The sequence below is a fragment of the Oratosquilla oratoria genome, chromosome 3 (assembly GCF_046742065.1).
Source record: "Oratosquilla oratoria isolate Oo_2021 chromosome 3, ASM4674206v1, whole genome shotgun sequence".
NCBI classification, from domain to species: domain Eukaryota; kingdom Metazoa; phylum Arthropoda; class Malacostraca; order Stomatopoda; family Squillidae; genus Oratosquilla; species Oratosquilla oratoria.
The window spans coordinates 49088850-49106426 of NC_134779.1; the positions used below are offsets into that span (position 1 = coordinate 49088850).

The 17577-nt window shown below is 39.0% G+C and overlaps 1 protein-coding gene across 4 annotated transcripts in view; it reads left to right on the forward strand.

Moving 5' to 3' along the window:
* LOC143022257 (SH3 domain-binding protein 5-like) overlaps positions 1 to 17577 on the forward strand; it is a 138062-nt gene that overhangs the window by 84288 nt on the left and 36197 nt on the right. For all 4 annotated transcript variants that reach the window (XM_076180404.1, XM_076180408.1, XM_076180398.1 and 1 more), the window contains one exon: positions 3260 to 3412. In XM_076180404.1, coding sequence (XP_076036519.1) covers positions 3260 to 3412 — 153 coding nt within the window. The remainder of the gene's footprint in view (positions 1 to 3259; positions 3413 to 17577) is intronic.

The following is a 17577-nucleotide window of genomic DNA, read 5'->3' on the forward strand; positions in this document are numbered from 1 at the left end:
GGGGGTGCAGAGAAGTGTGATTGGGCGGTGCGATGTTGGGATTGTTGGGTCTTTGTTCGGTTTTGGAATGGTGATTATTTTACCATGCTTCCAGATGTCGGGTATAGTGTTGTGTGAATAGCTGTAGTTTGCAATGTTTGTGAGTGCGTGTATACCTTGTGGTCCAATGTGTTTTAGGTGGATGTTGCTTATGTTATCAGGGCCACAGGCAGATGAGTGCTTGAGATTATGCATTATGAGTTTTGTCTGACTGTCTATGAAGGGTGCATAGTCTGAGTCTGTGGGGAAGTCTTTCTTACGTCGAATGGTGCGTCGGTCGTCAGGGTGAGATGTAAGATGGCTCGTCTGTGCAAAATGACGTATGAGTGCGTTTGCTTGTTGTCTGTTTGAGGGTAGATTATCTGTTGTGATTATTGCTGCATGAGAGCGTGTAGTGTTAGTGTTGGATAGTGTGATGCTGTTGAGTGTTTTGTACAATTTGCTGGTGTTTGTTTTGTGATCAAGTGTATTGATAAAGTTTTGCCAATTTTGTGTTTTTTGTTCATGTATTTTATTGGCAATCACAGTGTTTAGTGTTTGTATTTGGTCTGCTATGTTTTGAGGGATAGGTGTGGGGGTATCGTGTTTAAGTGTGTCACGTTGTCCGATGAGGCCTTGGATTTCTGGTGTGAAGTTGGGGTTGTGTGATTTTCTGTTGCCTCTAGGGATGTATCTCTTGTCTGCGTTTTGTATGATTGTATTAAAAGCGTGCACAGCATTGTTTATGTTTGTGATTGGTGTACTGTTAAGTGTTTCAAAATGTTGTTCTGTCTCTTCAGTAAAGGCTTCCCAGTTAGCTCTCTTGTAATTGGTGTAAGTGTGTCTGTGGCCAGCTGGGGTGCATCTTGTTTTGGTTGTGATGATGATTGGAAGGTGGTCAGAGCCAAGGGCTCCGACCACTCTCCATGATGTTGTTGGGGTTAGGCAGGGGGAGCAAAAGGTGATATCAGGAGAGGAGGGAGTGTAGAGGGCTTGGTATGGGATATGTGTATGATTATGCGTGTTTTTCATGATAGTCAATGAGTCGAATTGAGTCTGTATATCAAGCCCTCTGTCTGTGTCAGGGTTGTCGACATACCAGGCAGACGACTTGGCGTTGAAGTCACCACCCATGATCAGGTTGGGGATTGAGGTTAGTTGGCTAAGTTGAGGTCTGAAGGTGTTTGGAACTGTGGGGGATGATTGGGGGGGAATGTACATGTTAACTATTTTCAGTGTTGAATTGTTGCCTGTGCGGATACGAATGGATTGGGTTTCTGTTGTGTTATCTGTGGTAGGGAGGAGAATTTTGGTTGTGGCACTTGTGTCCACAAAACAGATGGAGTGGTGGATCAGGGTGATGAGTCCACCGCCATTGCCGTCAGTCCGGTCTTGTCTGATGGTGGTGTAATTATGAAATGATGGTGTTTTGTGTGAGTGTCTTAGTTTTGTTTCTTGTAAAATCGCAATGTGTATGTTGTGTTGTTTAAGAAAGTGTTCAAGTTCATGTTTTTTAGTGTTAATACCGTCAATGTTGTGTTGTAATATGTTGATGTTGTGTGTTTTGTATGTGTTGTATGTTGCCATTTGGGGTTGAGGTTGGGGTGGTAGTGGGGAAGGTGTAGGATCTGGGTCAGAGGGGGGGAAAGGAGAGATCGGGGACAAAGGAAGGGGAAGACTAATCGGGGGTAAGGGCAAAGGGAAATTGGGAGTGGGTAAGGGTGTTGGCTGTGGTTGGGGAGGTGGGAGTGGGGTTACTGGAGGGCAGGTAGAACATGTCCAAGTGTTTGTGTATTGGTTTGTGTCAGCAAGTGTTGTACAAGTGAGGTGGGCCCAGTTTTTGCACATATTGCACTGAACTGAGCCCTTTGTCTGTCTGCTCGAAGTAATGGGTTTAGAGCATGTTGGGCATGTGTATTTTGTGGTGGGCCCAGGATTGCTCTCTACATCTCCGGCTAAAAGTAGAAGAAGAGGGGTGATCGCCGGAAAATCATCCCTCAGTGCAGAAAAAACGTAACATTGTGTGTTGGAAAAAAAGGATTGTGGTACTCCCCCAGGTAGGCGTAGCTCCTCCTTGGGGATCGGTGCCATCTGCGTAGAGCTGATGGCCAGGGGTGGTTGCTGCTGATTGGCCCCCAACTCTTGGGGTTGGGGGGTGGTCCCACGACGTAGACGTTGCAGCTTCAGTTTGTTCTTTCATTTGCTGTTTTATTATGTCAGTAAATGCAACTTTACTATTTTCTTGGATTTTTTCCAACCCTGTGCTTCTTTTGCTATGGCCTCTTTATTGTCTTTATTATTCCTCTTTAATTCCTCATTCTCTTCTTTTACTTCTTTTAACTGTCTTTTTAATTCTTCTATTTCTTTAGTTAAGTTTTTGTTCACCTACTCTAGTTCTTCCAATTTTTCAGCTCTCTTGGCAATCTTTGCTATGTTACCAAACCTACTTTCCCAATGTTCGGTCATTTTTTCAAGTTTTTCCTCTAGTCTTGCTAATCGGGGGAGGTTGGTATCCCCCCCCCCCTCATTAAATCCCTGGAAATTATTATCTTCACCTTTCATTGTGCTGCTCTTATCTTTATTTCTAATCTTTACATTTTTGTTAGTCCCCTCGTCTCCAAAATCATCCTCTGTCCATCTTTTGTTTACAAGACGCCTGGCCTCCTGAACCAAGTCCTCCCCTTCCTCATTTCCTTCCATTTCCCTCAGTAATCCCTCCCCTTCTCCTTATCACCTTCCCACTACACCACGAGCTTTCCCCTTCCCTATAAATACAATAAGGTACTTCCTTGACATTGAGATCCACGTAGATTTCTCTTTTTCTTTGGAACTCCAATTTCGCCGTCCATCTGACGAAAGTGTGTGTGTGTGTGTGTGTGTGTGTGCTTAGGTGCCCACAGTGTATGCATATACAGTTGCCAGAGAATTCCCCTTATTTTGAACCCCATTGAAAATACATAGAAATGACAAGGTACAATAAACAATACCCAGCAACATGAAAGGACCTACAGGAAGAACTGCAGAAACTATGGATCAATATGGATACTTCATATTTTACTAGACTAGCAGAGTCTAAGCCAAAACCACTATAGAATATACCAAAAGAGATTAACATGTAGAGAAAGTCAATAAAATAGAATTATATGAATTGTTATGTATTAATTTATCATAGAAATTCCATGTAAACATTTCATCAGCAGGCACTGTATATATGTATTTATTTTATGATGCACATTTTCAGATATCAGAAGAAATACATGAACAAAGAAAATGCCATTTACCTCGGGAGCCTGGGGTTGGTGCAGAGGAAATTGTAACTTCTGAAGCTGCAGGAACAGATTATGTAGATGCAGCAGGGAAAGAGAAAAGTAAACCAAAGGGAGGAGAGGAGCAGGTTAGTCTTGAATAATGACTTGCCAGTTTTCTTTCCAGGAATATTCCTTATAGTTTATCATGTAATTTCTACAAGAGTATTATTAATACACTATAATCTCGTCATCTTTCTAAAAAAAATTTAATATCACAATCTTCTCTCTCCCTCTCTCCCTCCCTCTCCCTCTCTCCCTCCCTCTCCCTCTCTCATCCTCTCCCTCTCTCTCCACCACACTCTTTCCTATCTCACTACTTACCAGCAGAGCAGAACCAATTTCTCTCCTTATTTCCCTCTCCCTCTCTCCTCTTTCCTACCTCCTCTTTCTTTCCCTCTTCCTCTCTCTTTCCCTCTTCCTCTCTCTTTCCCACTTCTCTCTCTCACTTCCTTTCTCTTTCTGCCTCTATCTCTCCCACCCCTGCATCACTCCTGACACCCTCCCCACCATACTCCCTAACTCAAAATCACCCCTCCCCTTCAACATAGTTTCACTTAATGCTAACACATCCATCTTTGTTCTCACAAATATATTGTCAGTCTCTTCCATTTTTTACACTCATCTGTGCTGCAACTATGCACAGTGATTGTATTGAGGTTGTTCAATGGTGGGTGTGCCAGAGGGTTGGAGAAGTCCGTGCATAGTACCTGTTTACAAAGGGAAAGGGGACAAATGCAAATTGTTAATTATAGAGGTATCAGTTTGTTGAACATAGAAAAACATATGGGAGGGTGTTAATTGGGAGGATTAGAAGAGGAACAGTGGGAATAATTGGTGAGAAATAATGTGAGATCAGGGAAAGTAGAGGATGCATGGATAAAAGATTTTAGGTAAGACAGATTTATGAGATTTTTTGGAAAAGGTATGTTTTTTGGGCCTTTATGGATTAAGAGGTTTATTAGAAGAGTGTGGAGTGTAGTGCCCTAAAACTGTGTTGTGATTCAGCAAAGGAAATATGTGGTGTGATGAGTTGAAGTATGAGGTGTTCAATGACTTTGGAGAAGGTGCAGAGAAGTGTGATTGGGCGGTGTGATGTTGGGATTGTTGGGTCTTTACTGTCGTCTGCAATGAAGTTCATGTAACATTCTACACTTTCATCCATGTCATTTATATAGCATACATTATCAGAGCCAGTACTGAACCATGCGGGACTCCACTTATCATTTCTTCCCAAGTAGAGTTTTTATCTCTGAGCACCACTCTCATTTTTCTTCCATGCAAGAAATTTTCCATCCAAGTCAATAGTTTTCCATGTTGTATTTACCTAGTTGTATCTTAATAGTTTTTTGTGTTGTACTTTATCAAATGCCTTTTGTAAGTCCAGGAAAGCACAGTCTGTCCATATGTCCCTTTCTTGCATTATATCTATTAACTTTGAATAGAAACAGATCAAATTTGTGGCACATGACCTTCCCTGTGTAAAATCAAATTGTTTTGGATTTAGTGTATTGTTCTCCAGATATTTAGTCCATCTACTTTTAATGACTTTCGCACAAATAATAGCTATTGTACTTGTAAGGGAGACTGGTCTTCCTTGTTTCCCCCTGTATAATTTTTCCTATCTTCTGGTACCTTTCCTTCTTTGAGTGATCAATGTATTATCTTGTATATTTTGTACATTAGTTCATCTCTACAATCTTTTAGTATCCAGTTTGCAATTCCATCAGGGTCATGTGATTTTCAAACATCAAGGTTCATTACTTTGTCCCTTATTTCTTTCTGTGCTACTTATTTCTCTCATTGGGGAGGTCTCTCTCCCCTTTCTTCATCCCAATTGTGTGTGTTTTCTTATTTGTAAATACTGATTTGAAAGGTTTGTTCATAATTTCAGCCATTTCTATATCCTCTGTATATTCTATGTTTCCTTGACACAGTTTCTCTAATTCCTGTTTATTTTAGTTTACCATTTACATATCTATAGAATAATTTAGGTTGATTTTTACAATTGTCTATTATTTCTTTTTCATAGTTTCTCTTTTCTTCCCTGCATATTTTTATGTATTCATCTCTTAGTTTGATATATATTTGCCACTTTCACTTTTTTTTCCCCCCCACCATCTTTTCCAAGCTTCTCTTATCGTTCGCCTCACTACATTTTTTGTTATACCAACACTTGGTGTACACCTTTTCCTGTTTTTGTTTGGTACGTATTCATCCACTCCATTATAGATTTCTTTTAATATCGTCCATTTCTCTTCCACCTGTATTTCTTTATTTAAGAAGTTTTCCTAACTCTTTTTTAAATAATTTTCTGAATTTCCCAAAATCCGTTTTGTTATACATCAGTCTTCCTTTTCTGTGTTTCTCATTTCTTCCCAAATATATTTCCTCTTGTAGTTCGAGTTCAAGTAATATGTGGTCATTCTTTCTAATTGTCTTGCATTCCATTTTATCCACAATTTCAGGCTCTGACATAAATATTATATCTAGTCTTGATGGTTCTTTATTTTTATATCTGATATTCTCTTTTACCTATTGGAGTCATTGTGTATTCAATGGTCATATCCAGTAGTATGTTTTCCCAAAGGTCCTCTTCACCCTTCACTCTCATCTTCCAACATATTTCTTTAGAGTTAAAATCACCCATAATTACTAACTTTCCTCCTTTCAATATTTCATTTAATGTATGCCTTGTGTCTTCCAACATTTTGGAATGGTCGCTCTTTCCAAGAACGTGTTTTTGGGGGCACATATATCACCACAAACTTTCTACTTTTCATGTCACTATTTTCAACTTTTATCATAATTCCACATTATTATTTCCTTCTGTGATCTTTGTCACATTTAAGCCCTTAGTCAAAAATATGACTCCACCCTGTTTTTCCTCTCTATCTTTCATCCAGTGATTATATAAACCTTGTCCAACACTTTGGTGATAGGAACTTTTAATTTCATCTCCTCAATTTCCATTATATCTTGTTTTTTCTTCTGCCAGATAATCATTTAATTCATCTCATCCTGAAATCAGACCAACCATGTTGGTATATGTTACTTTTATTTTATTTTTTTTTTTATTTTTTTTTTCCTCCTTGTTTTCCGTTTCCTTTTGATATACCATTTTCTCAGCCTCTCCAAAAAACTTGTTCTTTTCAGTCTCTGTTCTTCTCTTGTTTTTTCATTCACTTCATTTTTAGTGTTTTTTCTCTTTTTCTTCATCACTCATTTCCTTTTTTATCCATATATTTTTGTAGTTTCACTTTTTGCCAACTTCTTCATTATCATTTGTGACCGTTTAATTTTTAGAGGTCTATTTTTCTTTACTGCATAGTCCCATTCTATGCACTTCTATTTCTTTTCCCATCTCTTGCCTCTCCTCTTGTATCTCAGAATTTCTTTTATTTCTTTCTCTTCTCTTTTTCTTAAGTATCTAGCTACATTGTGTTTTTAATACCATATTCTACTATGCACTTCTTTTTTATCTACCTTAAAAACTGTTTCCTTTGCATTTTCTTCGACTTTTTGTTGTACAATTTCTTTAAAGCTATTTTTTTGTTTTCCTGATCTACATTCCATTTGTTTTTGATTTCTTGAAGATCTGTCTCCTTTATGCTATCTCAAACTTTCTCAGTCACTGCTTTTATTTGTTCTTTTACTTCTCTTTTCAAAGCCTCACTTTTGTTAGGGAAAGGTAGTTGCAGTGGGAAGTGCTAAGAAAATGACCGTGATAAGTGAGGAAAATGAAGGAGAAATAAGGAAGGATGAAGTGAAAGAAGCTGTTAAGATGATGAGAGCAAGTAAGGCACCTGGTCTGGATGGATGCCATGCAGAATGTCTGAAAAAAGGAGGTACAGTGATGGTGGACTGACTGGTGAGGTTGTTTAATATTTGTTTGAGATAGGGTAGAGTGCTGGAGGACTGGAGGAGTGCCTGTAAAGTTCCACTTTACAAAGGAAAAGGGAACAAGTGTGAGTGTAGTAGTTTCAGAGGGATTAGCTTGTTAAAATGTAGTTGGGAAGGCTTATGGGAGGATCTTGATTGTGAGGAATAGGAGAGGAACAGAGGGAGTAATTGGTGAGGAACAATGTGGATTTAGGATAGGTAGAGGGTTGCGTAGATCAGATTTTTGTGGTAAGACAGATATGTGAGAAAGCTATATGAAAAGGTAAGGATGTTTTTTTTTTTTTTTTATGGATCTGGAAAAGGCTGACAGGGTAGACAGGAAGGCACTGTGGGAGGTTTTGCAGATATACGGGATATGAGGAAAATTGATAAGAGCAGTCAAGAATTTTTATGAAAATAGTAGAGCGTGTGCCAGGATTAGAAATGGAGAGAGTGAGTGGTTCGAGGTAAAGGTGGAACTTTGTCAGGGATGTGTTATGTCGCCCTGGCTGTTCAACTTATACATGGATGGGGTGGTGCGAGGTAAATGCAAGGGTGGTGGGTCAGGGATTGGAGATGATTAAAGAAAATGGAGGAAAGTGGAGCCAGCTGTTGTTCGTGGACGACACTGCAATTGTAGCAGGATCAGAGGAAGGATTGAGGAAGTTAGTGACAGAGTTTGGGAGAGTGTGTGAAAGAAGGAAGTTGAAGATAAATGCGGGTAAAAGTAAGGTGATGAGATGTACAAGGGGTGAAAGTGGCAGCACACTGGAAGTGAGCATTAAGGGAGAGAGACTGGAGGAAGTGGATAGTTTTAAATACTTGGGTGCAAATGTGGCAGGAAAGGGAGGAGTGGAGGTGGAGTTAGAATGTAGATTAAGAGAAGCGAGTAAGTGCCTTGGTGGATTTAAAAGTGTAATGAGAAATAGACATATGGGAATGGATGCTAAGCAAAGATTGTATGAAGGAGTGATTGTGCCAACAACACTGTATGGGGCAGAAACATGGAACATAAGAGAGGAAGAGAGAAGGAGTTTGTGTTTGAGTCTTTGAGATGAGGTGTCTGAGAAATATGATAGGGTTACTAGGTTAGATAGAGTGAGAAATGAGGAGGTGAGGAGGAAAATGGGGGTGGTATGGGAGTTGGGAGATAGGGTGGATGAAAGAATGTTGAAATGGTTTGGACACATGGAAAGAATGAGTGAAGAAGGACTAATAAAAGAGGTGTGGAAGGCAGAAGTGGAGAGAGTGAACATGAGGGGCAACCTAGGATGAGATGGATGGATGGGGTTAAAGGGGCTTTGTGGAAGAGGGGAGGAAGGATGGGAGAGGACAGAAGACAGGGGTGAATGGAAAATGGTTGTATATGGATGAGGTTGTGATGCATGAGATGGAATGGGTGGGGGATGGTGGGTGAGGTAGTATGGATGAGAAAAATTTGATGCAGCTCAAAGGAATTTCTCCCCATCTTCTCCTTTTCTGCATGGGGGGTCGCCAATTTAATGAAGCGGCCTTGCTAAGGATGTGCTGTGTCATGTGATACTGCTTCTGACCCAGGGCAATGGACAAGATGTAGGGATGACCTGTCATTCAGGAGGTTCCAAGATAAGAGGGAGGGTAGAGAGTGGAGGGGAGGGGAGTGTATTAGGGATGGAATGGGTGGGAATGGTCTTTATGCCTTTGTTTTTTGGCTACCTCCCTTGTAAGGGGGAAAAAGCCTTTGGTATATGATACATGGTATATGATACAAAATGATACATGGACTCGGAAATTTGCCTTACGGAGAGAGGCTTAAGCACCTAAACTTACACTCTCTGGAAAGACGCAGAGTGTGGGGGTGATCTAATAGCAGTGTTCAAGTGGATCAAATTCTATATCAAGGGTGATGCAAACAAAGTCATCATAATAAAACAACAGGGCAGGACTCGCAGTAATGGGTATAAACTGGACAAATTTAGATTTAAGAAGGAAATAGGCAAGAATTGGTTTACTAATAGGGTGGTTGATGAATGGAATAAACTTAGTAACCATGTAGTAAGCGCTGAAAGTATCAGTTGTTTTAAAAAACGATTAGACAACTTTATGGATGGGGATGACAGGTGGTGATGGATATGGAGCTGCCTAGTGTAGGCCTTATGGTCTCTTGCAGTCTCCTTCATTCTTATGTTCTTATATGGAGTGGTTAGGAAGTGTGGAGTTCCAGGAAAGAATCGTAGTGGAGAGTTGATGGTGGAAATGTGTCTAGAAAGAGAGTTGATGATAGCAAATACAGTGTTTCGGAAGAAAGTCAAGCATAAGTACACATGGGAGAGGGTGGTGGAGGGAAGGGTGGTAGATAGAGCGCTAATGGATTATGTAGTGGTAAATAGGATTATGATAGGAAGAGTTAAGGATGTACATGTGCTAAGGGGAGAGGGTGGGGGAATATCAGATCATTTTTTGGTGGAAGGTAAGTTGAGAGTGGAGGATAGATGGAGAAGGAGGAAAGGGACAAAAGGTAGGGAGGTTCTTAGAGTGAACTCCTTGAATGAAAAGGAAAAGGAGAAGGAGTACGAAAAGAAGCTGAAGGAGGAGTGGGAGGGAGTAAAGGATAGAGCAGAGATGGGTGTGGAGGAGGAATGGGGATGGTTCAAGGAGGGAGTCTTAAAGTGTGCAAGGATGGTGTGTGGAACAAGAAGGACAGGGGGAAATAGAAGAAAGGGTAGTGAATGGTGGGATGAGGAAACAAAGAAGGTTGTAGAAGAGAAGAAGCGAGCATTCACAGATTGGTTACAAAAGAGGACAGGGGAGTCATATGAGACGTACAAAGAAAAGAAAAGAGAAGTAAAGCAAAAGGTAAAGGAGGCAAAGAGGAGAGCAGATGTGAAATGGGGTAGGAGTATGACAAACTTTTGAAAGTAATAAAAAGATGTTTTGGAAAGAAATTAAGAGAGGAAGAGGAGGCGAATCAAGTAGGGAAGAAAAGGTAAAAGGTACAGATGGAGAGTTGATAATGGAAGAGATGGCAGTGAGGGGAAGATGGGCAGAATATTTTAGGGAGTTGCTGAATGTGAAGGAGGATAGGGAAGGAAAGATAGCTGCAGTGGGAAATACGAAGAAAATGAGAGTGATGAGTGAGGAGAATGGAGGAGAAATAAGGAAGGATGAGGTGAAGGCAGTTGTAAAGATGATGAAAGCAGGTAAGGCACCTGGTCTGGATGGATGTCATGCAGAATGTCTGAAAAAGGGAGGTTCAGTGATGGTGGACTGGTTGGCGAGATTATTTAATGTTTGCTGGAGAGAGGGTAGAGTACCGGAGGACTGGAGTAGTGCCTGTATAGTTCCTCTTTACAAGGGAAAAGGGGACAAGTGTGAATGTAGTAATTTCAGAGGGATTAGCCTGTTGAGTGTAGTAGGGAAGGCTTATGGGAGAATCTTAATTGAGAGGATTAGGAGAGGAACAGAAGGAGTAATTGGTGAGGAACAGTGTGGTTTTAGGACGGGTAGAGGTTGTGTAGATCAGATCTTTGTGGTAAGACAGATATGTGAGAAAGCTATAGGAAAGGGGAAGGATGTTTTTTGGGCTTTTATGGATCTGGAAAAGGCTTATGATAGGGTAGACAGAAAGGCACTGTGGGAGGTTATGCAGATTTATGGGATAGGAGGAAAGCTTTTGGGAGCTGTCAAGAGTTTTTGTGTGAGTAGTAGAGCATGTGTTAGGATTGGAAATGGAGAGAGTGAGTGGTTTGAAGTAAAGGTGGGACTTCGTCAAGGATGCGTTATGTCGCCCTGGCTGTTCAACTTATACATGGATGGGGTGGTGCGAGAGGTGAATGCTAGGGTAGTGAGTCAGGGATTGGAGATGGTTAAAGAAAATGGAGAAAAGTGGGAGGTGAGCCAGCTGTTGTTTGCGGACGACACTGCGCTTGTGGCAGGGTCAGAGGAGGGATTGAGGAAGCTGGTGGCAGAGTTTGGGAGAGTATGTGATAGAAGAAAGCTAAAGATAAATGTGGGTAAAAGTAAGGTGATGAGATGTACAAGGGGTGAAAGTGGCAGTAGACTGAAAGTGAACATTAAGGGAGAGCGACTGGAGGAAGTGGATAGTTTTAGATACTTGGGTGCAAGTGTAGCAGGAAAAGGTGGAGTGAAGGTGGAGGTAGAATGTAGATTGAGAGAAGCGAGTAAATGCCTTGGTGGTTTAAAGAGTGTAATGAGAAATAGACATTTGGGAATGGATGCGAAGAGGAGACTGTATGAAGGAGTGATTGTGCCAACAGCACTGTATGGGGCAGAAACGTGGAACATAAGAGAAGAAGAGAGAAGGAGTTTGAATGTGTTTGAGATGAGGTGTCTGAGAAGTATGGCGGGGGTTACTAGGCTAGATAGAGTGAGAAATGAGGAGGTGAGGAGGAGAACAGGGGTGAAAAAGGATTTGGGAGAGAGGGTTGATGAAAGAATATTAGGATGGTTTGGACACATGGAAAGAATGAGTGAAGAAAGACTAGTAAAAGAGGTATGGAAGGCAGATGTGGAGGGAGTGAACATGAGGGGACGTCCTAGGATGAGGTGGATGGATGGGGTGAAGGGGGCTTTGGGGAAGAGGGGAATGTCTGTTGAGGAAGGAAGGGAGAGGACGGAAGACAGAGGTGAGTGGAGAATGGTTGTATATGGATGATGTTGTGACTGCATGAGGAGGAATGGGCGGGGGGGTGGGGTAGTATGTGTGAGTAAATTTTGACGCAGCCCGAAGGGATTTCTCCCCGTCCTCTCCTTATATGCAAAGGGGGACGGAGAGGGGGGGTCGCCGATTAAATGAAGCGGCCTTGCTGTGGATGTACTGTGTCTTGCGACACTGCTTCTGACCCAGGGCGGTGGGCGGGGTGCAGGGATGACTCGTCATCCAGGAGGTGCTCAGATGAGAGGAAGGGTGGGAGGGGTGTGGAGTGTATTTGGGGATGAAATGGGTGGGAGTGTTTTTATGCCTTTCCCTTTTTGGCTACCTCCCTTGGAAGGGGGAAAAAGCCTTGGTATATGTATGTATGTATGTACGTATGTTGTTCTTTTTTTAGGTCTTTAAGCTCTGTTGGTTTCAGCATTCTGTTTTTTAAACTCGCTCATTTCTCTATACTTTGCCCTGCATTCTGTTTTTAGATCTATAATATCTTTCATTAACTCTGTAATCTCTCGTTTCCATGATTCCCTTTCTGAATCTATACCTTTAATAAGTCTTGTACCTTCTCTTGCAAAGCCGTAAAAACATAAATTTTCTTCATACCTTTGGTTTCAATGTGCTGTCTCAATATTACAGCTTTTTTGGGGGGATGACACTGAATGGCAAGTCAACCCTGCTCACATCTAGTCTTCTTTTAGTTAACTTAGTTCACCATATTGCTGTCTGCCTTCACCATCTTCCATTTTTATTTCTTTTTCACTCACTAAATTTACTCTAATTAATTTCGGGCACTCGTTAAGCTTAACCACTTCAGTACGGAACTTAAATCTTGCGGGCAGCAGCCAATGCCAGCCGTACGACGTGTCGTAATAATACTTGCATCATAAAATATAGTATTAGAAATTACGTAAAAGGTGACGTCATATTGAACTCGTTTATTGAACTCTAGAAGTTTAATTTCATTAAAGTAGTAAATTATGTATATTTAAATTATTGGATAAAATCTGAATAATTAATAATGTTAATGATCAATTGCTACTGATAATTTGTAGTCTATTGAAAAAATTTAAACATTTGAAATAAATACCGAAAATTCTGGTCGGTGGAAAGTAAACAATGGTCGCGAAAATTATAGATATTGCGTGTGGCCTGCGACCGGATTCACTCAAATAATAGTTTTCGTCAAGTTAAGACGCTTAGAATTTGTGTCAACTGAAACTACAGAAGATCAATTTCGGAGGAACATTCACTCCCAACTGTAAAGAGAAACCTCTCTTTAAAACTAAGTTTAACACTTCACAATTGAAAATAACGGATAAACTTAAAAGGGCGAAAGGGACGTAAGTATAACTCGGCCGAGTTAAAACCGGTCTCTCGAAAATCCGCCTTTTCTAAAATTTACATCTAAATTATCAAGAAGAAGGTAAGATCAACTTTCTCTTTTGAATTAGTTTAACTATAGTAAGAATTATTTGTTTGGATGAGGAAAACAGATCCTTTTCCAATATATTTAAAGAGAGGATTTATTAACATCAAGACTCGGCATAATCTAATTCGCCATAGCCTCCGTGAATTGATTCAGTATTCGAGCCTTTTAAGTGGGCCTATTTGTTTATAATAAAAAGGTAATTGTTGATTCACTGTGCCGATTATTATTAAAAGGCTTCACATATTCGTAAGTAAATTGAGTTGTTTTATATAATATTTTCAAGAGTTCAATTAAATGAGTTTGTCAAGTTCGCCTAGTATATACTACGGCCTATTTGTTCTTAGTGGAAACCTTGTGTCCAGGTTGGTTTGTGTAGTTGAATTATGGCGTATGTTTAGTGAAATCGAATTGTTTTATGTATAGGCTAGTACAACCTGAATATTTTTTTGTAATTTGTATCAATACAGTCTAATCATGACAAGTGATAATGATAATGAGGATAAGGATGAAGCTGGATTTGAGACTGCATTGGTTAAATTGAAACGAGAAAGGGGTATACTTAAAAGAAAAGTTACTCTGATTCTTAATAAATTAAAGGATTCACTTAGTAAAAAGACATTGAACGTTAATTTCTGTAGTAAACAATTAGATATTATTGATCAAGTTATAAGTGAAATTAAAGTTAAAGATGAACAGATTTTAGATCTTCTAAAGGAAAATGAAGTAGATGTTAAGAAATTTGACACATTTACTAGTGAAGTAGATAAGCAAGTAGGCTATCATATGGAAATAGATGAAAGTCTATCAGAATTTGAGGAATTTAAAATGGCAGGGAATAAATCCAATAATCACTCTACAAGCTCTATAGATGCTGATAGATTTGTTGAAACACTCAATAGGCTAGACCATTTTGATACTAAACCGCCTCCCTTATCTTGCGGCGTTTTTGATGGAACAGAAAAGGATAAATTTACCTTTTCTTCTTTCCTCAATCAGTTTAATAATGTCATAGGTAATAAGGAGAGTATGTCCCAGGCAGTGAAGCTTAGTTATTTACATAGTTATCTTAGGGGTTATGCTTTGAAAATCATTAGCCATTTGTCCATCATAAATGAAAATTATGATATTGCACTAAGATTATTGAAAGATGAATTTCTGGATGTACCCTTTATAGTGGATGAAACTTTCCGAAGGATTCTAAGCGCAACAGTTCCTCAAGGATATGACGAGGAGTTTTTTGCATTAAAGTCATTCATCATTGAAATTAGAGCATACATCTTTGAATTAAAGTCTAATCATGGCTATGATTTTACAATGAAAAATTCTCCTGGAAATTTATTATTGAGTCATATTCTCTTTAATAAGTTGCCTACAGCATTCAAAAGGGAACTGGTTCATAAATATAACAACTATCCTACCTTGACTGAAATCTTTGAGTCATATAATGACATTATTAAGACTCTAATTAAGACCTGTAAAACTACTTTGCCTAAATCTGATAAAATCAATAAGGCCAAAGAAAATTCAAAAAATGCACCCAAAGAAAATAAAAGTTCTCTTCAAATTTTCAAGACAAGTCAAAATAAGGTTGCTCCCTCTAAAAACTTTATTTGTAAATTGTGCAGCGCATCAGGTCACTCCTTAGGACAGTGTGAAAAATATTCAACTCTTAAGGATAAGACAGAGAGAGTACAGGAGTTAGGTCTCTGTGCACGTTGTGCTGGATCTGGTCACAAAGAAGATGAATGCTTTGGCAAACAAAATAAATTAAAATATGGTTGTAAACACTGTAATTCTTATGGCCATATAGCACCCCTTTGTCCTGAATTTAAAGGACCTAATACTAGTAATAATCATCTTTGTTTAACATCTCAACAAAATTCTGAAAATGATTACATTTCCCCTACTGTAACTTTGGAATTTATTCGTGGTAAACAGAGTAAGAAGATCAGATGTTTAATTGATACAGGGAGTCAGCGGTCCTACATGTCAGCAAGAGTTGCTAAAGAGCTTTGTACGGATTTAGATTCGTTAAATAAGATAGACTTCAATGTAAAGACATTCATTGGAGCTGAAGTTAAGAGCTTTAAGCAAACCTTAATAGGTGTTAAAATGAATAAGATAATTCAAATGCCATTTCTTATTGACCCTTCACTCAGCATAAGTTTTGTTGTACCGGGTATGAATGAAGCCCTAGAAAATATAAAAGATCAAGGATTTGAATTGGCTGATGAAGCCTTTGGATTAAATCAGGATAATGAATTAATAGAGGTGGATGCATTGATAGGTGTAGACTTGCTTCAATTCCTTCCAGAATGTTCATTTGCCTCATGCTTGCAAGGGAGCTGCATGGTAATTGGAAATAAAGTAATTCCTATTGGTAATGTCAATCATTTTTTGACTAGGAAACAGGCTTCTCAAATTAGTAAAAAAACGGCAAGTAATAAAGTTCAAATCTATCAATGTCAGAAGTCTTCTAAAGTTCCTGACACCTCAGTTAATCTGATACTTAATCCAATTAAATCTTATTTTAATCCTCTAGAAAACATTCTAAATGATTCAGATATTGAAAATGGGATAGAATATCTCTTTAGCTTGGAATCTATTGGAATTAGTAAGAATGAAATTTATAGTTCAGAGGATCAAGAACAAATTGCTAGATTTAATGAAGCTATTCAGTTTAAAGATGGCCATTACCAAGTTAAGCTTCCTTGGTATTCAGAAAAAATAGAACTGGTCCCTTCTAATTTTCAGGTTGCCAGAAAAGTTTTAGGGAGAGTTTCAAAAAATCTTAAAAAGTCAAATCTATATGAAAAATATGAAGAGGTCTTTGATAAGCAGCTTCAGGATGGAATCATAGAGCAGATTGAAATAGACTTTTCTGATGAAAAGGTGAATAATCACACTTGGATTCCACATAGGCCAGTCATTAAAATGGAAGAGCAGGTCTCGACTAAGATTAGACCAGTTTTCAATTGCTCACTAAAGACTGATAAGAATCTACCTTCTTTGAATGAGGCTGCATATACTGGAGTTGATCTAATGGAGTCCTTGCTTAAACTGTTATTTTGCTTTAGAACTAATGATATAATCTTGCTGAGTGACATCAAGCAGGCATTCCTGTCAATTAGGCTCAGCCAAGAGTTTGATAAGAACCGTTTTTGTTTCCTTTGGGAAAGGGATAAATTGATTGCTTATAGATATAGAACTCTAGTATTTGGATTTACATCGTCACCCTTCATTCTACATTATGTAATGAAGAAACATGCCAGTAAATTTCCACTTGACAAATGCACTGACATTCTTTCCAGTCAATTCTATGTTGATAATTTAATATTCACAGGCAATAATTTTAAGGAAATGACTGACCTTTATCGGCTTTGCTATGAAAGAATGGCTCTTGGTGGTTTTATTTTAAGATCTTGGAATTCAAATTCACTTGAACTGAGACAACTGATAGAAAAGGATGGCAAATTAGTTGAACATTCAAATGAGACAGAGAAAATTTTAGGATACAGATTTAATCCTAATATGGATGAGATGCAGCTTGCACCTGTTGAATTTCACTCTGTCAGTACTAAAAGACAATTGTTATCTGAGACTTCAAGTTTGTTCGATCCACTGGGGTTAGTCTTACCCATTAGTATCAAAGGAAAGTTATTGATGAGGAAGGTATGGCAACACAAATTAGGATGGGATGAAAAATTGCCTGAGGACATAATAAATGAATGGGATAATATCAAACCTGGTTTTGAGAAAGCCAATCAGGTCTCCTTTAATAGGCAGGCATTAAATGAGAATGAAGAATATGGACTTAATATTTTTAGTGACAGCTCACAAAATTGCTTTGGGTTTGTTGCTTATGGTACCAGTAAGGAAAGTAGTTCCCTCTTATTTGCTAAAGCAAAAGTGGCTCCTGCTAACAAGGAAAAAGAACATAGCATCCCAGTCTTGGAGCTACTTGGAGTGATTCTTGCTTTAAAGTGCATATCCACTATTTTGAATGCCTATTCCAAAATAAGATTCAACTATATTAATATTGCTGTTGATGCACAAGTTGTGCTCAACTGGTTAATAACCAGACAGACTAAACTTAAATCTAAGTTTGTCAAAAACAGAATAGGTGAAATGGATAGTAAACTACAACAGCTTGAAAGGGATTATAACATTCCCATTAGTTTTAATTATGTCAAAACTGAAAATAATCCAGCTGATCTCTTAACTAGAGGCTTAACCTACAGCAAATTCATCGATAATTTTGAATTTTGGCTCAAGGGACCAGATTGGATGAA